At 33.0% G+C, this 18,366-nt stretch overlaps 9 protein-coding genes across 9 annotated transcripts; 5 read left to right on the top strand and 4 right to left on the bottom strand. All coding sequences in view use genetic code 12, as the record gives it.

Annotated features, from left to right (window-relative positions):
- Window positions 1–58: 58 nt before the first annotated feature.
- On the bottom strand, window positions 59–3,280 carry KGF55_004849 (uncharacterized protein; the record flags this gene model as incomplete). Its single annotated transcript, XM_051759797.1, has 1 exon — window positions 59–3,280. The coding sequence occupies one exon, from the start codon at window positions 3,278–3,280 to the stop codon at window positions 59–61; it is 3,222 nt and encodes a 1,073-aa protein (XP_051612443.1).
- Window positions 3,281–3,527: 247 nt separating this feature from the next.
- On the top strand, window positions 3,528–4,736 carry KGF55_004850 (uncharacterized protein; the record flags this gene model as incomplete). Its single annotated transcript, XM_051759798.1, has 1 exon — window positions 3,528–4,736. One exon carries the CDS (start codon window positions 3,528–3,530, stop codon window positions 4,734–4,736), a length of 1,209 nt encoding a protein of 402 aa, XP_051612444.1.
- Window positions 4,737–4,751: 15 nt separating this feature from the next.
- Window positions 4,752–5,528, bottom strand: KGF55_004851 (uncharacterized protein; the record flags this gene model as incomplete). The annotated part of the gene is made up of 1 exon (XM_051759799.1): window positions 4,752–5,528. The coding sequence occupies one exon, from the start codon at window positions 5,526–5,528 to the stop codon at window positions 4,752–4,754; it is 777 nt and encodes a 258-aa protein (XP_051612445.1).
- A 199-nt stretch (window positions 5,529–5,727) lies between these two features.
- KGF55_004852 (nicotinate-nucleotide diphosphorylase (carboxylating)) lies at window positions 5,728–6,624 on the top strand (the record flags this gene model as incomplete). Its single annotated transcript, XM_051759800.1, has 1 exon — window positions 5,728–6,624. One exon carries the CDS (start codon window positions 5,728–5,730, stop codon window positions 6,622–6,624), a length of 897 nt encoding a protein of 298 aa, XP_051612446.1.
- A 34-nt stretch (window positions 6,625–6,658) lies between these two features.
- KGF55_004853 (anaphase promoting complex subunit) lies at window positions 6,659–8,344 on the bottom strand (the record flags this gene model as incomplete). The annotated part of the gene is made up of 1 exon (XM_051759801.1): window positions 6,659–8,344. The coding sequence occupies one exon, from the start codon at window positions 8,342–8,344 to the stop codon at window positions 6,659–6,661; it is 1,686 nt and encodes a 561-aa protein (XP_051612447.1).
- A 691-nt stretch (window positions 8,345–9,035) lies between these two features.
- KGF55_004854 (uncharacterized protein) lies at window positions 9,036–9,626 on the top strand (the record flags this gene model as incomplete). The annotated part of the gene is made up of 1 exon (XM_051759802.1): window positions 9,036–9,626. The coding sequence occupies one exon, from the start codon at window positions 9,036–9,038 to the stop codon at window positions 9,624–9,626; it is 591 nt and encodes a 196-aa protein (XP_051612448.1).
- An 87-nt stretch (window positions 9,627–9,713) lies between these two features.
- KGF55_004855 (tRNA dihydrouridine synthase) lies at window positions 9,714–11,588 on the bottom strand (the record flags this gene model as incomplete). Its single annotated transcript, XM_051759803.1, has 1 exon — window positions 9,714–11,588. One exon carries the CDS (start codon window positions 11,586–11,588, stop codon window positions 9,714–9,716), a length of 1,875 nt encoding a protein of 624 aa, XP_051612449.1.
- Window positions 11,589–11,736: 148 nt separating this feature from the next.
- UTP21 (rRNA-processing protein) lies at window positions 11,737–14,556 on the top strand (the record flags this gene model as incomplete). Its single annotated transcript, XM_051759804.1, has 1 exon — window positions 11,737–14,556. One exon carries the CDS (start codon window positions 11,737–11,739, stop codon window positions 14,554–14,556), a length of 2,820 nt encoding a protein of 939 aa, XP_051612450.1.
- A 126-nt stretch (window positions 14,557–14,682) lies between these two features.
- KGF55_004857 (uncharacterized protein) lies at window positions 14,683–17,835 on the top strand (the record flags this gene model as incomplete). The annotated part of the gene is made up of 1 exon (XM_051759806.1): window positions 14,683–17,835. The coding sequence occupies one exon, from the start codon at window positions 14,683–14,685 to the stop codon at window positions 17,833–17,835; it is 3,153 nt and encodes a 1,050-aa protein (XP_051612451.1).
- Window positions 17,836–18,366: the final 531 nt, after the last annotated feature.

An 18,366-nucleotide genomic window follows, 5' to 3' on the forward strand; every position in this document is an offset into this window, starting at 1 on the left:
AGTAATTATTATATAAAATGTAACATTATCATGTATATATGTATTTAAAATTCACATATCATTTTTTTTCACTTGAGTTTTCGAGCATGTCTTCATCAATTTCTTCTTCACCCAACAAGGCAATAGTTCGACAAATACTTTGATCAATCTCGACTAACAATTCAAATGGTAGATTTTTTTGTGCCAACTCTGAAATCTTTTCGACATCACTATTTGAATCATTATTACCGGCAAAGTTAATATTTTTCAAATATAAAAATACGTCAGACATGTCTACCTCTGTTGAATCTCGTGAATATGCATACATTTTCAAATCGTTCATTAGATTTTGAAGGAACGTATTTGATTTTGATTGAAGTATATTGATGATATTTTCAGGTAAGTCCAGACTGTTTTCGCTTTCATCAGTACCATTGACATCATTCTGATTATTTATGTTTCTGACAAGTTCTCTAATATCGTCGGCAACAATTTTGTAGTCTATTGAATCATTGGATCCATTACTCGAATCATCCATAATTTGCTCTTTATCTGGGACTTTTTCATCATCGGCAGCAACTGCAACCGGTTTTAGAATTGAAATTTCTTGAGCACCGTCTATCTCTTCCTCGACATGAGAGGCTTTGCCCTTGTTAAGGCTAACTTCATCTGATTGAGGTTCATCATCTTTTTCTTGATTATCTTCCATAACAGTCTCGATGTTTCCTGGCTTTTCTCCTTCAACCTCTTTGACTTCTTCAATACTTTCGGCACTTTCTTTGTTCCAACCAGAATTACTTTCCTCTTCACCTGCAATGGAAATATCTGTCCCGGTATTATCATCAACTTTATTCGGAATTGGCTCAGCACTCTTAATTATTTCATCATCACTATCTTTAGATGTAAGTACTATAACCTCGCTTTGGGCTTCAGCACCAGATGGTTCATTCCTTGAATTAAACTCCAACTCATCCGAATCAATTTGATGGCTTTCAATATCAGCATTTTTTCTCGTATAATCAGATTCAAGAGGCGCTGGTTCTGCCTCCTCCATTTCATGATCGACAGAATCGATATTTGTATCGAGTTCATTATCCTCATTATCTTTTTCATTTTCATCTGGACTTTTGATTGCGTCTACATATGAATCCATTGCTTCTGAATTGACGGTGACAATTTCCTCATTATTATCCTCACTGTCTTCATTTGATTTTGTGGATCTCAAGTTATCGCTGATAACCTCTACATTAGTTGATGTAACTGCTGACTTGTCTGATCCAATTGTGGCAGATTCAGCTTGATTTTCATTCAATGTATTAGGATCAATCGATTCTTCCTCCGCTGGAGCAGATGCCGAAATTTCATTGTTAGACTCAGCTGTCAAATTACTAGATTCCGCTGATTTTATATCCGACAAATCTATTGAACTCACCATACCATTCAGGTTTTCTTCTTCATTATTTGATACAGCTTGATCACCTGTTGAATCATTCTCTGTCTCTTTTGATTTCGAATTAAGCATGAAAGCCTCCGCAAAGGATCCATTTTTGACTTCTTGATCTTCAACGTGACGAATTTTTTCCTCGAATGAGTTGTCTTCCAATTCACCACTCGTCGAAATCTCATTTTCTTCTCTTGATATTGAAACTTTATTTGTTTGTTCCAATTCCGAAACACCTTTATCCATCAATGGAGTAGCCGATTTTGATTCACCAGTATCATCGTCAAGATCTTTAACAAATAATTCTTCACTACTAATTTCAGCTGCATCATCTTTCTCAGATTGTTCACCCATTATTTCATTTTGTTCAAATGACTCGTTGGGTGCAATTATATCATTCTCTTGCTGGGAAGAAGCATAATTCAAAACCAGATTTTCAGTAACATTGGAATGGTGTTTTCGAGGTTCATCGACGTCCAGATCATGATCTTGAGTTTGAGTTTGTTCAGGTACTTGTATCTCCTGAGATGCTTGACTTTCATGTACAACGGGCTCCGTATTTGTGTTTGGAGCTGCATTTGCGGTAGTAGTATTATTATTAACTGACGATAAAGTATTTTCCTGAAGGATTCCATCACTTTGCAAATTTTCCGATTCAATGGACTCCTTTGTTATTTCGTTGATACCACTAAGTTTATTGTCGACAATAGCATGATCTAAGTCTTTAATCCCTGGAGAGCTCTCACTGGGCTCATCTTCTTTAATAAAAAATGTTGGCCGTTTGAAATGTCTTTGTTTAATTGAACTTTGACTTGAAAATTGATGATTATACTCAAAAGCATCTTGACTGAATAATACACTATATTCTGTTGATTGACTCAGTTTTGAATTATCGGCACTTGAAAATAAATTTTGGGATGTCTGTGAATACGAATACGTGGAGTTGTTTGCATCATTTAAATTCACATCATTAAAACTTGGATTGTTTGCAGAATCTTCTTCAGTATATAATTTTGCTTTTTGGGATAAAAGTATTTTTTGCAAATAAGAAACAGGTCTTGGAGCATGTGCTTTTAGTGTAGTATCAATTGAATCTGGTATAATCGGTTGAGTATCTGTTGAATGTGGCCTTTGAGTCGAAAGAGCTTCCCTAGTGTCCGTGTCCGTTGAAGTGGTTGGGGCCAAACTGTCAAAATGCAGGTTATTGTCTTTCATTGTTGGTGTTTCGACCTGTGAATTGTGTGAGGAAGACAAAGAAGGTGAGTCTTGCTTCATGATACGCTCATTGTCCAGTTTGTTGCTTTCCTCATTTGTGATGAAGCCTGGTTGTAATGTTTGGTCAGCAACAACATTTTGAGGTTCAATATCGAGTTTTTGGTTAACGTCTGTATTTTTGTCTATCTTTCTTTTCTTATGTTTGTTCGTCTTACTTTCATGAAAAGTTGCAACTTTACAAAGGAATTTTAAATACTCAAGTGTTACTGCTCCTCTATAAGTTGATCTGAAATATTTCTCACCCAGTTCGGTGATGACAGAGGACTGATTTTGCATAATATGTTTAGGTATCTGTTTTACTAATGAATTTAATGTAGGTTGAGTATTTGATGTGGATTGTCTTGAGGATTGTCTTGAAGTGGGTGAAGGTTTCCTTTGTGAAGAACTTCTTGGTCTTTTATTTGAAATATTAGTCAATGCTGGCTCATGGGCCGGTAGTGATACGTTATATCGAGATGGTGATTGTATGTTTGGTTTATTTGGTGATACTGAATTATGACCTATTAATGGTGATGGTTGTAAAGTACTTGTGTTCAAGGTCGGTAGATTGTCAATTTTAGAACTTTTTTGATTATTGTGTATCATAGCGCAATGCACATCGATCCCAAATCTAATTTCTGAAACTTGATGCTCTTTGCAAATATCCGTATAGATATCTAAAACGATCTGCTTTTAAAAAGGTTTGTTATGATTTAAATTTTCAGTTTTGTGTTTGATCCATTAAATGATTCTAGCTACCAATTAATATTTCCCGTTTCAATACTGTATATTCAAATTTAATCGATTGTTGCTAAAGATATTGCTAAAAAACAGTAATAGCATTATAAGATTAATGGCCAAAACAAAGTCCGACTCTGATTTGGGCTTATCATTGCCTTCAAAGAAACAGAGTTCAAACAATGGTGAGAATTTATTAGTTGCATTGGTTTCGGGATGTACAGCAGCAGCAGTCACTGCAACTTTGACTTATCCATTTGATTTCATCAAAACTCAACAACAAATAAATAAAGATGCATATATGAAAAAATGGAACATACCGGGGAACTATCCTAGTACTTTAGGTCAAATGTATAAAGGTGGAAGTGCTTTGGTGCTTGGTGAAATAATAAAAAACGGAACTAGATTAATTTCATATAATTGGGCAAGTCAATTTATGGCAATTGATTCTCATCATGGACAAACCAATAAAACTACCGCACCAAGGATTGTCATTGCTGGGATTATGAGTGCAACTATTGAAACTGCTTGGATTGTTCCTTTTGAAAATATCAAAATTACAATGATTCAAAACCAGTCTTTACAAAATGAACTAGTTAGAACAAAAGATTTGGGTTACGACATAACTGGATCAAAGTCAAATCAATTATATCAACATCACCACAATAAACTATCTAATAAGCCATTATACTTAAGACAATACGTCTCACCTAATGCTTACTACTCTGATGAAATAATAGACTCAATCAAAAATCATAAGAATAGATTTCAACCACCAAAGGCAAAAGAGAGACTACATATCGAAAATTTGAAAGCATATTATAATAAACATCCGTCATTGACTTTATTTGGTACGATAAAAGAAATGTATAGGTTGAAAGGTATAAAAGCATATACAGCTGGTACTTTTGTAACATATACCAGACAAATTGCTTTATCATGGGTATGGTTCTCATCATACAACTTCATGCGCCAATTAATCAATCCACATCAAAACGAAAATGTTTGGGCCACTCACGACTATTCCATGATAACTTCAATCGGGATGCATGCGATGTCATCGGTGGCAGTTATAGCAATAACTCAACCTTTAGATGTGATCAAGACTCATTTACAACTGAAGAATGGTAAAAAAATTTATAGAGATTCGTTGACTACAGCTTACAAATTATTTTTAACCCAGGGTCCATTGTCAATGTTCAAAGGTGCTTTACCTAGATTTTTAAAAGTTTTGATAAGTAGTGGTATGACTGCAACTGTTTATGAATATGTTGAAAATATCGTAAATGCAGCTGGAGGTCAAACTATGTTTAGATTGGATTAGATCATGTATTAATTATTATAAATAGACTGGTATTAGAATCTCACCACTTTTGTGCTTTACCCCATTAAATGATTTTGCCAATTTACCACCAGCAGAGCTAGGTTGACTGAAAGCAATTTGACCACTTTGAAGTCTTTGACCATAGATTGAGTTTTCACAAACATAATTTAATAATTTCAAACCTAATCCTAATCTTCTCCATTTTGGTGAAATCCAAATCCTAGAGATTCCGATTTTAATTCCAGAAATTTGTTGATTGGGTACAATTTTTTGATTTTTGAAGATCATCCATTTTCCTTCATTCACGGTATCTGTTGTACATAGTCCCATAGCTTTATTATTTATAATCACTACAAAGGCTTTACTTCTTTCAAAATTTGAATCTCGCCATTGCTTGGAATCATCACTAGCATCTAGTTCTTGATTTACCATATTCAAAAGCTTCTCGATCTTGCCAATCTGTCTTTTGTTACTCTTGTCAATTGTCTGAATTGTAACCTGTATACTGTTCTGATTTCTAACTAAATTCAACTTGCCTGTCTGAGGTTTTGAGTTATGACGAATAAGATTGAAAGTAACCGCTTCCAGTGACATCAATGTACTTGGCCAACTTATTCCATTAGTAAACTCCAAATGATATTTTTTGTGTACTTCAACGTCTGCTGGAATTTTAGTATTATATATCATTTCACATATTGTACATGTTGTGGTTTTTTTGAAGTCATTATTAAAAGTCAAGATCGACTGAACTTTCTCTTTATTAGCGACTGTATTTAAGGTTTTAATAGCCATGTCATGTTGTAGTAGATGAGCTGATTTTAATAGCACTGACTCGATTGTTATTGGTACTCGTCTGAATAAATTTGATGAATTAAAAATTTCACAAAGTCAAATTCTCGTAAATTCAAATCATGCTTGAGATTATTTACTTTTTCTTTTCCCCAGATATTAAATTTTTCACCATACAAAAAGCTCACAACATATTTCAAAAATGTCCGCGTATGCTAATTTATTACCAGAAAGTGGTCAATGGAAACAACAAATAACAGCTTTCTTATCAGAGGATGTCCCTTCCTTTGATTTTGGTGGTTTTGTGGTTGGTTCAAAAGAAGAAACTGGCTCATTATATATGAAACAAGAAGGTTTAATATGTGGTATTCCATTTGCTGCTGAAGTTTTCAAACAATGTAATCTACAAGTTAAATGGAATTATGAAGAAAAAACTTATGTGACTCAAGAACAGTTGAATAAAAATAATGGTAAAATAGTCGTCGCAACGGTGAGTGGTCAAGCTAGAAATATTTTATTAGCTGAAAGAACTGCATTAAATTTGTTAGCAAGAGCCTCTGGAATAGCTACGCAATCATATATCACTAAAAAGCTAGCGGATGAAAATGGTTATACAGGATTAATCGCAGGAACAAGAAAAACAACCCCAGGTTTGAGATTGATTGAGAAATATGCAATGTTAGTGGGAGGAGTAGATACTCATAGATACGATTTAAGTTCAATGGTAATGTTAAAAGATAATCATATTGCTTCTACTGGGTCAATCACTCAAGCAGTCGCTAAAGCTAAAACAGTTTGTGGATTCGCTGTTAAAATCGAAGTTGAAGTTAGTTCTGAACAAGATGCTCGAGAAGCCATAGATGCTGGAGCGGATGTTATAATGTTGGATAATTTCAAAGGTGAAGAGTTAAGAAAAGTTGCTCAATCTTTAAAGAAGCACTACAAAGGAAGTGATAAATCGTTTTTGTTAGAATGCTCAGGTGGTTTGACTCTTCAAAATTTAAGCAGTTATCTATGTAACGACATTGATATTTACTCGACTTCATCAATTCATCAAGGAACAAGTATAGTCGATTACTCTTTGAAAATCGATGTTTAAACTTAAAAAGATATAAAATCATATGAATCATACATCATCGTATCGAAGATACACTGGTTAATTCAATACTTCGAAATCCTTCATTGTTTCTAATAACATCGTTAACATTTTGTAATATTCTAGACGTTTCTGGATCCAATTTTGAATTGTCATCATCAAAGTTGTCCTCCTCTTCTCGCTCCTCTTCAGCTTCCATCGGTTCACGATCATCTTTATTCGTGCTGCAAGATAAGACCCTTTGATTTAAAGAAATACCAGATAAACTTCTAGAACCACTTGCCAAGCTTAAATCTTTGAGCATATCCAGATGCTCAATTATTCCTCGACTATCGAAATCGTTTCTCAAACTCCTTTGAGGCTGATTTTTCCTACCGAAACATCTAATTGCTCTAATATGACTATCTTTACCTTCTTGATGATTAGCAAGTATGAAAATTTTTATCATGAAACATTTCAAAACTGCATCTTTTCTCATTCCATTGAAAATTATATGAGACCAACCAATTGGTTGATTGAAATTAACTGTACAAACTTCAATTAAATCCCACCCTTCACTTGAACCAGCCATAATTTTGATCTTGCTGGGTGTATAACTTTCATCCAAACTGTAGTTTGTAAAAATTGAGATTCTTTCTAAAGAAACTTTTTTTATGAATTGAATTGTAACTGAATGTGGATTGCTTAAATGATTATTGACTAAGTTTGAACTGTTTGGGTTTGTATTGTTCCCACCGTTACTACCATCACTTTGCCAATATGTTTCAGGATTATCCTCCCTTAGCTGAGCTAGTCCACATCCTTGTTTATAAGAAGAGAGTTTCCAGGTCGCTAATTGTGATAAGTCAACCAATTGTAGAGCTTCCAATTCTTGTAAACCTCTTGTGTAGTACACCTTTTGGATTTGTTCTAGACTTGGTTGTGACGAGCCAGTGTTGTTTTCTTCTTCTGGTATCAACTCTTCCAAATCCTCATCATCTTCATCACCCTCTCCATTATCATCTTCATCTTCGTCCATGACTTCATCTTCTTCTAATTGACCCGTACTTCTTTGATGGTAGATATTACTAGTTGTAGTTCCATGACTTATCATATCATGATCAATCGCTTCAAAATCATCCGAATCTTCTTCGACATCATTTGAACTATCTTCATCATCATCCTCCCCATAAAAGTCATCATCATCATTATCATCATCAACATTGTCCTCATCGTCCGGTTCAACAGTAAAGCTACTTGCATGATGAGGGTTTCTTTCTAAAGTTTCTTGTAATCTTTCATCATTTTCGAGCTCGTCATCTTCATTAATTAATTGCATGAAATCATTAGTCGTATGTCTTAAATTGTGTGGTTCTTCGAAGTTACTGCTCGAGAAAGAAGAATTCCTTCCATTATTCATTGAATTATGAATTTCCTCAGTCGTAAATTGTGGTTGCATTTGTACTTCGAGTTGAGTTGTATGATCATGAATTAAATCATAAAATCTATGTGAAGTATCAATAGACTGACTACTACTATTCACAGTACCTGTGTCGTTGTTTATTATAGAAGAAGCATTAATGTTCGATTGTGGAGTTTGATCTGAAGATATTTGCCGTCTTTGATCATTCACATTGGTTGGTTCGATTGTACTTGAAGTTATTATATTTGAGTCCACGTTTATACTATTATTATTCAAACTTTGGCTTGAAGTGGAGTTGTCCCAATTACCAGATTGATTCATTTATTCATGATTTATTTTTTGAATTGTGATTGATGTAAAATAATTTGAAATTATGTTTCAGATCATACAGTAGAAAAGAAAATTTGTTTTGATATAAACGCGTTTTGCAGCCTAAATATTTAACTAAATAGGATTTAATCTTGTAAAGCAGAACTATACATAAGCTACAAATACATCTTTTTCAAGAAAAGCTTGGTCAGGAACAACTTTGATAATGTTGTCATAATTCGATAGTCTTAATGCAAATATTGACTATGAAACAATTGCAAAGATCAAATTCGGACTATTTCGTCTGAAACTCTCTTTAATTTGAAACCTATCACTAACTAATTTAATCAATAACATATAATTTTGACTCACTATAAGTTTTTCGTGCTTTGACTAAACCTTAATTTATCGTCGTTTGCATATTAAGTACATTCCAACTTGAAATTTTTCACCAATGGAAAAAGCAATCTTAAGTTATATCGGTGTCTTTATTTAATTTCTGAATTAGGTAAAAGCCTCATAAAATATATATAAAGGGACATATTTCAATTAACATTAGCAAAGTGTGATACTTAAATAAATTTTATATCACTTTTCTATACAACTTATAATTTATTTATTTCAATCAATTGATACTATTCAAGCATATTAAATAACTCAATTGATTAAACCACACCTCAAATTTTACTCACAGATATAAAAAATGGCATTATATTACAATTTAGTATTTGGTTTGTTAGTCATTGAAATGGTATTCTTTGGAATACTTTCATTACCATATCCAAGAAAAGTAAGAAGATCTATTTTACAAACAGTATCAGCACCTTTCAGAAATGAACAATTTCAAATCGCATTAAAATGTGTTTTAGGTTTTGTTGCTGTATTGTTCATTGATTCAGTCAACAGAGTATATGCAGTCACTACTGAATTACATTCTGCTACTCAGGCTCATCCTGGTTCTTCTATAATGAATGATAGATCAGAAATTCAAGCTAGAAGATTTTATGCACAAAGAAACATGTATTTGTGTGGATTCACTTTATTTTTAACATTAATTTTAACTCGAACTTATAATTTAGTTGTAGAATTAATTGCAACTAAAGATAAAGTGGATGAATTGAAACATGAAGAGTCTAGCAATGTAAAAGCTGTATCAGATGGTGATAATGAAGAGCTCGAAAAATTAAGAGCTCAATTGGCTGAAAAAGATGAAACTTTAGAATTATTGAAAAATCAAGCTTCTAGTTTAAACAAAGATTATGATGAAGTATCGGAATTAAAGATTAGAACATAAGCTTGGTCACATAATTACTCACTATCCCTGTATATCACCATGCATTAACAACTATATATATATTTATTAAAAATGCAAAATGTGCAGCTATTCTTTGTTATCGTAGGAATTACTTTTATGTTTCGGTGTAAAAGCAAAATCGTCACCAGCTTTACCTAAAAACATTTCAGTAGTTTTTATCCAATCTCTATAATCACCTGAAGCTAACATTGTCTCTAAATCACTTCTTCCAACCCATTTCGGTGGTCTCTCATTTAATTTTGGCGGTAATCTTTCCATTATCCCAACCGGAATATATCTATGAGTAAAACTCAAGAATTCACACATAAATCTTCTTGCCGTTGCAACCCCATATTCATCAGAACCCCAATGTTCTATCGCAAATTTAGCAAATTTTTCATACATTGCCAATCTTTCTGATGCTGATTTGTCTAAATATTGTTGTGCATCTACTTCTTCAAATATCCATGGTTTAATCAATGCCCCCCTTGCAACCATGACCGAATCTATTCCCTCTGTGTTAACTCCATTATACCAATCCTCATGTGTATAAACATCTCCATTTCCAACAAACCACGTAGGATTAGCAGGATCGCTTAACTCCTTATCTTCCTCTTTTTTATTATTCCATTCCGAAACAACCTTACCAACTTCTGCAATATAATTCCAATCAGCTTCTTTTGTATATCTTTGTTGTCTGGATCTGCCGTGTAATGTTATTGCAGCAACTTGGTTTTCTGATAAGACTCTCTGAACTAAACTTTTGGCAGTATTTTTATTCTCTTTCACACCTGTTCTGATTTTAATAGTTACCGGTATATCACCGGATGATGCGTTCATTGCTTTCACTATCCTTAATAACCTGGGTGGTTGATCCAATAATGCCGAACCTTGACCTTGCTTGTATAACAAATCAATCGGGCAACCACAATTTAAATTCAATTCACTAACATGGGTAGTATTTCTATAAATTGCTTCAGCAGCTTTTGCTGCTGACCATATTTTGGAACTTGCAATTTGCACTCCAAAACCTGGGTATTCGCTGATGTGGGCTTTTGGTAATGCCCATTCAGGTTGATGCCCTTGTACCAACGGCACTGATAAAGCCATTTCTGAGTATGTTACATCTGCTCCCAAAGTTTTCATTAAACGACGATACGGTAAATTCCCTACCGTTGTTAATGGAGAAACAATCTTAGCTCTATTAAGATTAATCTTCTTTTTCTCGGATATTTTGTAAGGGGCATCCACATAAGTTGCTTTATTATCTTTTCTCTGTTCTTTGGGATCGGTAGTGTCTTTCTTTATTGTTGATTCAAGATGATCTATCACTGTATTGGCCGTCTTAAATTCGTACTTCTTTTTCAGCATTGCTATTTTATCTTGTTTGTTTATATTATTGACTTCATAATTTGATTTTTTGGATATTGCAATTTTCTCTAGATCTTTAACTAATTCTTTAACCTCTTTATTATAATGTGAATATAACCATCTACATTTCATTCCTGCTGGACAGTAACCCAAAACTTCAAAAACTGGACATGTTCCTTCAATATCTTCTTGTTTGGAAGCCAAGTATTCATCCAAATTATGTGAAAACTTACACTCTCTACCCTCTCCTGCTAAACATGGTCTTGATTCATCAGATGGATCAATCAATGAAGCACATAATCTGATTGCTTCTTTTCTTTGTCGAATTTCTCTGTTTTTATTCTGACCTCTTTGTTTCTTATTTTGCTTACCTCCTCTATGGTTTCCATTTCCATTTTGTTGAACTTTATCTCCTGCTTCTGCTTCATCATCATCATATTCTATTATATTTTCTGTTATTGAAGAGGATGGAACAATATATTGTGGTTTGATTGCTGCTACTCCTTTTATATAGGATGAGGTATTTGGTCGTTTTGATTCCTCAGCTAAAGCTGTCGCTTCTTCCAAAGGTCGTTTTTCCTGGATAGTCATTATGGTATTTTCAATACTTTCTTTAAACCAAGCTCGATTTTTTTGCAATAATGAAAATCATCTCGCGTTGAAAATAAATTTACGATGCACATCTTAATCAAATATTAAAACCCTTTATATTTTCAATCACATAACTCGACAGTGAACAATGGTCGAAGTCATTGAGAAGAGACAAAAACTAAACGGTGCTAATGAATCCCAGAAACAATCAAGACCATCAAAAATATTTAGTCCTTTCAGAGTTCTTGGGAATGTCACAGATTCAACTCCATTTGCAATTGGAAATTTAGGATCAACATTTTACGTAGTCACATCTGTCGGGAGATCTTTTCAAATATATGATATAGCTACATTACATTTATTATTTGTTTCACAGACTCAAACTGATTTCAAAATATCATGTTTAGCAACTCATTACCATTACATTTTTGCAGCTAATGGGAAAGAAATTGGAATATATAAAAGAGGTAGACTAGAGTATAGTTTAAAATGTGATACAAATGGTGTAATAAATCATATGTGTTACTTTGGTGAATATCTTGTTGCAACTAGTTCAACCGGAGAAATATTTACGTTCAAAAAGTTACCAAAAATGAGTTATCCAACGGTATTGCACTCAGTTATAGATGAAATAAATGTAGATGTTGAAGGTGAAATAGTGGGACTTATTCATCCTCCTACATATTTAAATAAAATTGTGGTCGCCACTTCCAGTTCAGTATTTATCATAAATGTTCGTACTGGAAAAATATTATTTAAATCATCGCCTCATCAATTTGGTGATGAAAGTATATCATGCATTGAGTTTGCACCTGTTTTGGATGTGATAGCGTTAGGAACTTCGTCAGGAAATGTCATCTTGTACAATTTGAAAAAAGGTTCAATAATAGGTGATAAAATTGCAACGTCTGGATCTGAGGCATCTATCAAAGTAACCTCAATTTCATTTAGAACTGATGGGTCACCACATTTAGTTGCAAGTTTAAACAATGGAGATCTATATTTCCACGATCTTGATAAAAATCAAAGAGTTCATATTTTGAGGAACGCACATCGAGAAGCTCATGGTGGTGTTTCTAAAGCTCAGTTTTTGAATGGACAGCCGATAGTAGTCACAAATGGTGGAGATAATCACTTGAAAGAGTTTGTATTTGATCCAAGCCTAACTTCAACCAATTCTTCCATAATATCACCTCCACGTCATTTAAGATCCAGAGGTGGACATTCAGCACCACCATTGGCAATAAATTTTCCTAATGAAGATAAGACACATTTCATTTTGAGTGCATCAAGAGATAGATCATTTTGGAGTTTTTCTTTAAGAAAAGATGCACAAGCACAAGAATTTTCACAAAGATTGCATAAATCAAAAGATGGAAAACGACAGGCAGGTCAAGTAGCATCTTTGAAAGAAAAATTCCCTGAAATAATAGCTATAACTTCTTCTGATTCTCGAACTGGAGATTGGGAAAATATAATAACAGCACATAAAGATGAGCCATTTGCAAGAACATGGGATTCTTCGACTAAAAGAGTTGGGAAGACTGTTTTGAATACTATTGATCAAGGTATGTGTAAGTCTGTATGTATTTCACAATGTGGAAATTTTGGACTTGTGGGATCTTCATTTGGTGGAATTGGTGTTTACAATTTACAATCTGGTATATTAAGAAAAAAGTATGTATTACATAAACAAGCAGTTACAGGGTTGGCAATTGATGGAATGAATAGAAAAATGATAAGTTGTGGTCTAGATGGTATTATTGGATTCTATGATTTTGGGAAATCGAAATATTTAGGTAAACTACAATTAGACGCTCCGGTAACTTCAATGGTTTATCATAAATCTTCAGATTTAGTTGCATGTGCGTTAGATGATTTGTCAATCGTTGTTATTGACGTGACTACCCAAAAAATTGTAAGAGTCCTTGTTGGACATTCAAATCGAATTTCAGGTTTAGATTTTTCACCCGATGGGAGATGGTTAGTTTCAGTTGGTTTGGATTCAACTTTAAGAACTTGGGATTTACCAACTGGAGGTTGTATTGATGGTGTGATTTTACCCATTGTTGCTACATCTGTTAAATTTTCACCGATTGGGGATCTAATAGCGACTACTCACGTTTCCGGAAATGGAATTTCATTGTGGACCAACAGAGCTCAATTTAAACCAATATCAACTAGACATATAGAAGAAAACGAATTTTCAACAATATTATTGCCTAACGCATCTGGTGATGGAGGTTCAACTTTATTAGAAGGAGCATTGGATGAAAATGAAGAAGATCAAGATTCCTTTTTTGGTAATTTCCAATCAAGCAATCAAATCGATGATAGATTGATAACTTTATCTACTGGCCCAAGAACTAAATTCAATACTTTATTACATTTGGATACTATAAAACAAAACAACAAACCAAGAGAAGCAATTAAGAAACCAGAAAAAGCTCCATTTTTTTTGAATTTGTCTGGTGAAGCCGTAGGGGATAGAGCTTCTGTCGCTGAAGGTGCAAAAGTCAATGGCTCACAAGAGAAGTCAGAGGATTCAAGCAATTTGGGTTTGTTGAATAAAAAGCCTAATTATGCATTTGAAAGTGAATTCACAAAATTATTAAGGGAAGCAGGTGAGACACAAAATTATGAAATATTTGTCAAGTATTTAATTCAACTTCCACCAGCTAAATTAGATCTTGAGATAAGATCTTTGAACTCAAATCCACCTTTGACTGAAATGACTAATTTTATAGGATCCTTAGTATATGCTTTGAAAAGTAATCAGAATTTTGAAATTATTGAGACTATTTTTTCGATGTTTTTGAAAATTCATGGTGACGTTTTGCACCAATATGATCAAGAAGAAGATTTACATGCAATGATCAATGAATACGTTTCAGTTAATGACAAATTGAACAATAAAATAGATGAAATTGTTAAATATTGTTCTAGCACTATCAATTTTATTAAATAGATAATTAATCATAATAGTAATATATGATAATGCTACCAAAATATAGTAAATGTAGTTTAAGCGCTTTAATCTCACTTTGACATGTATTTCAGATACAAAGTATCATAAACATCACAATACAATGAAATGAACATAGATATAATTGAACCTGCCAAAAGGATTCGAGTAGAGCCATTACGAGCTAGCAATAATAACAAAATATCAAGTTTCTTTCAATTTGAAGACGAACTATACATTGGAAGTAGTAAAGGAAATTTATTAATATACAAAATATCCTCACAACCAGCATCTACAAATGAAATTGAAATAGATCGTCATACCACCAAGACATTCCCCGAAACTATTCAATCGCTGGCTTCCAAATCCATCAGGTCATTTAAATCTTTCCATGATCCAAGACATTTATTCAACGAGAAGCATGATTATGAACTAACTCACTCATTTGATAACTTATTTGGAGATAGTTCTAGCATTCAAAGTATCAAGATCTTGCCATTCACTTCATCACAAACAGTTCACAAAACCATAGTATTGATTATTAGTCCCACTTGTTTAAAAATTTTTGAAATTGTAGGAAGTCACATAAATTTAATATTCACCCTTGAAGAGTCAAATTGTAGAGATGTGTTATATATCGAACATAACAGGGATCGACTATTACTTGTTGGAGTCAAAAAGAGGTTATTAATCTTCAAAATCACAAATAAATCCAGAAATGTACTTCAATTCAATAAATTTAAAGACTTATCATTGAAAGATAGAGTACGAACAATCAACAAATTTAATGACGAAAATATTATAATTGGTGTGGACAATGAATATTGGCTTGTGAATCTAGATACTTTTACTCCAATAGCCTTATCAAGTATCAAAGATCTGGAATTTTTCAATTACGGGACATCTTTTTCGTATTTCGGGTTATCAACGACGGGTCCACTGGTTTGGACTATCCCAATCAACGAATACGAAATGTTGTTAGTGAAAGATACGACAGTTGTATCTTTAACAAAAGAACCCATTGAGGTCAAACCTTCAAATTTAAAACTTACAACTGTTCCGCTAGCGATCAATTTCATATATCCCATATACTTAGCAGTCACTTATCCAAAGAAAATTGAAATTTTAGACATTAAAGAAGGGTCGGTGATTCAAAAATTTCAGCATAGCATAAATTCAAACCAGATTTTTTCTGAAAGCAATGGATTCATAGTAAGCTTAGCATCTGGACTGAATGTTTTTCAGTTTAATATAGTACCTTTCCATAATCAAGTCACTCAATACTTAAATGTTGGTAGCAAAGCCTCGAATGGTAATCTTAGAGATCCAAATAACGATTTGAAATTAAGTGGTATGAATAAAGCTATATATCTTGTTTCAAATTTAAAAGTTAGTGCGGAAAATGATATATTTGACGGAGAGAAATCAAAAGAATTAAATTTGAGGGATTTGTACAAGTTGAAAGCAACTCATTTGTTCTTAACATATTCGAAGTATCATGAGGCATTAGTAGAGATAGGATGCGAGTGGATTCTTTCATTTCGTGACGTGCTTGCTTTATTTCCTGATTTTTTAAATGGTGAGTATGTGGTGCATAACGAAGATAAATCAATCAACAAACCTCAAAACTATACATCGCTTAATCCTGTGAAAAAAATATCGGAAGAAGAGTTAAAATTAAGCACATTGTCTGAGTCTGAATATGAAACGGATTTAACGACTCGTAAATCTCGAACTTCGTCAACAAACAAAAAGATCCCAATAAACGTTAGAAGATTCATAAAAGCTGTAAATAACTTGATCATTTATTTAACTGAGCAAAGAAGGATATTGTTACAATTTTTCAATAAACCTAGGATACTATGGAAAGATGTTGAGATAGAACCAGGTGATATATACCCACCTTTTGAAGATCAACTTGAGGAGGTTGCAACAATCATTGATACTACCTTATTCTTGTGCTATTTTTACTGTAAACCAATGTTACTAGGGCCGTTGTTGAGAATACCGAATAATCATTGTGATTCAAAAACTGTGAATCGATGTTTAATGAGCAACATCCATAACCATGTTCAGCAGAGAAATTTAAGACAACCAAATTTTATAAGAGAGTTGTTAGATTTTTATTATGGAAGAGGTTTGCATAAAGAAGCATTGGAAATGCTATATAAGTTAGCACACGATAAGTCGTCGATTGAGCATTCAAATGAAGAAGATAATTTTGAAGATGATTTTGTTAGAAGTCCATCATTAACAATACGATACCTTCAAAAATTAACTAACGAGAATCTTTCGTTGATTTTGCAATATACGGACTGGGTACTAGATGATAACGAAAAATATTGTTCACAGATATTAATGAATGACTCATTCGAATGTGAAAATTACGATCATGGTAAGGTGTTGCACTTTTTAATTCTGCGAAAAAGCTTTGGTCTTGCAATTAATTATTTGAACTGGTTGTTATACAAAAGTGATGTCAAAGATAAACTTAAAAGAGGTAGTCAATTTGGAAAATTTGAAACTAAATTATGTTTACTATATATTCAGCAAATCATAAATAAAGTGAATGAAGATCAGTACTACAAAGATTTATATCACCTACTACTGACAAGTGAATCATTCGATCCATGGCCGGTGTTGAAGGAAATGCCTACAAATGATGACAAGTTTTTGAGATTGACTGTATTTACATACAAAAAATTAAGAGAACATGAAAAATCGATTGATGTTCTATATAATCAATTGAACGATCTAGATGCTGCAATGGATTATTGTGACCAGATGTTTAAGCAACCAAACGGTAAAACCATTGGTATTAATTTATTTCATAAGTTGATGGAGGATTTGTTGGTTAATAGTGAAAATAACGTCGACGATATATCAAAACTTTTGACTCAACATGGAACTAAAATGTCAACTCAGAGAGTCTTCAATACGTTACCCACAAACTTTCCATTATATAAATTAAAACCATTTTTGAATTTATTACTAAATAATCTTAACCAAAAATTGAATGATTCCAAAATTAATTCTCAATTATACAAGATTGGTTCCAAAAATTTAGAGTCAAAAGTTTTGAATTTACAAAATGAAGGTTACAAACTTAGCTCAAGTAAACAGCTTTGCGCTGTATGTGAAGAAAGATTGGGTTATAGTTATTTGAGTGTCACCAAAGACGGTGAAATTATTCATTATGGTTGTGCCCAAAGATCGAAAAATAATTATAATGGTCATACGAATACATTAGTATCGGGAAAAGAGAATGGAAATATCATTTAATGAATGTGTCAGCTGTTCTTTCGTTTACTTCTGTCAAAGTTTAGTATACTTCTGATAAGGTCTTTTTACCATGTATTTTTAATTAATTCCCTACTCTTTCAATTTTGAGTGTAAATAGTTTCAATTGGGAATATTTAACCCGATTCCCATAGTGTTTACTCTAGAGTTTGCTGGCTGAAATTGCTTAGCTAAAGCTTAGGAATGATCTTCCACTCTTTAACATATAAACTGCTATTGTATCTAATATTTATTACTTTCACATTTTTTTCACGTATTTAACTTTCCAGTACAAAAATCAAAATCGTTGAACAACTTTCACATAATAGTAATAATATCAGAACACTGGTATTTCATCTTAACCAAATAAGTTCACACAACTAAGTAGATCGATCATAGCTCAATTGACTCGAATTTTGTGTTCACAGATAACAGCAGTTGCCAAAATACCGTTTGTTCAGACTTTGCTTCACTATCTGCCTATTTATTTTCATTAGAAATAAACTAAAAACTAGAAATCATTTACAAAAATAA

The sequence above is a fragment of the Candida pseudojiufengensis genome, assembly GCF_024610245.1.
Source record: "Candida pseudojiufengensis strain CBS 10847 chromosome Unknown scaffold11, whole genome shotgun sequence".
Classification (NCBI taxonomy): domain Eukaryota; kingdom Fungi; phylum Ascomycota; class Pichiomycetes; order Serinales; family Debaryomycetaceae; genus Lodderomyces; species Lodderomyces pseudojiufengensis.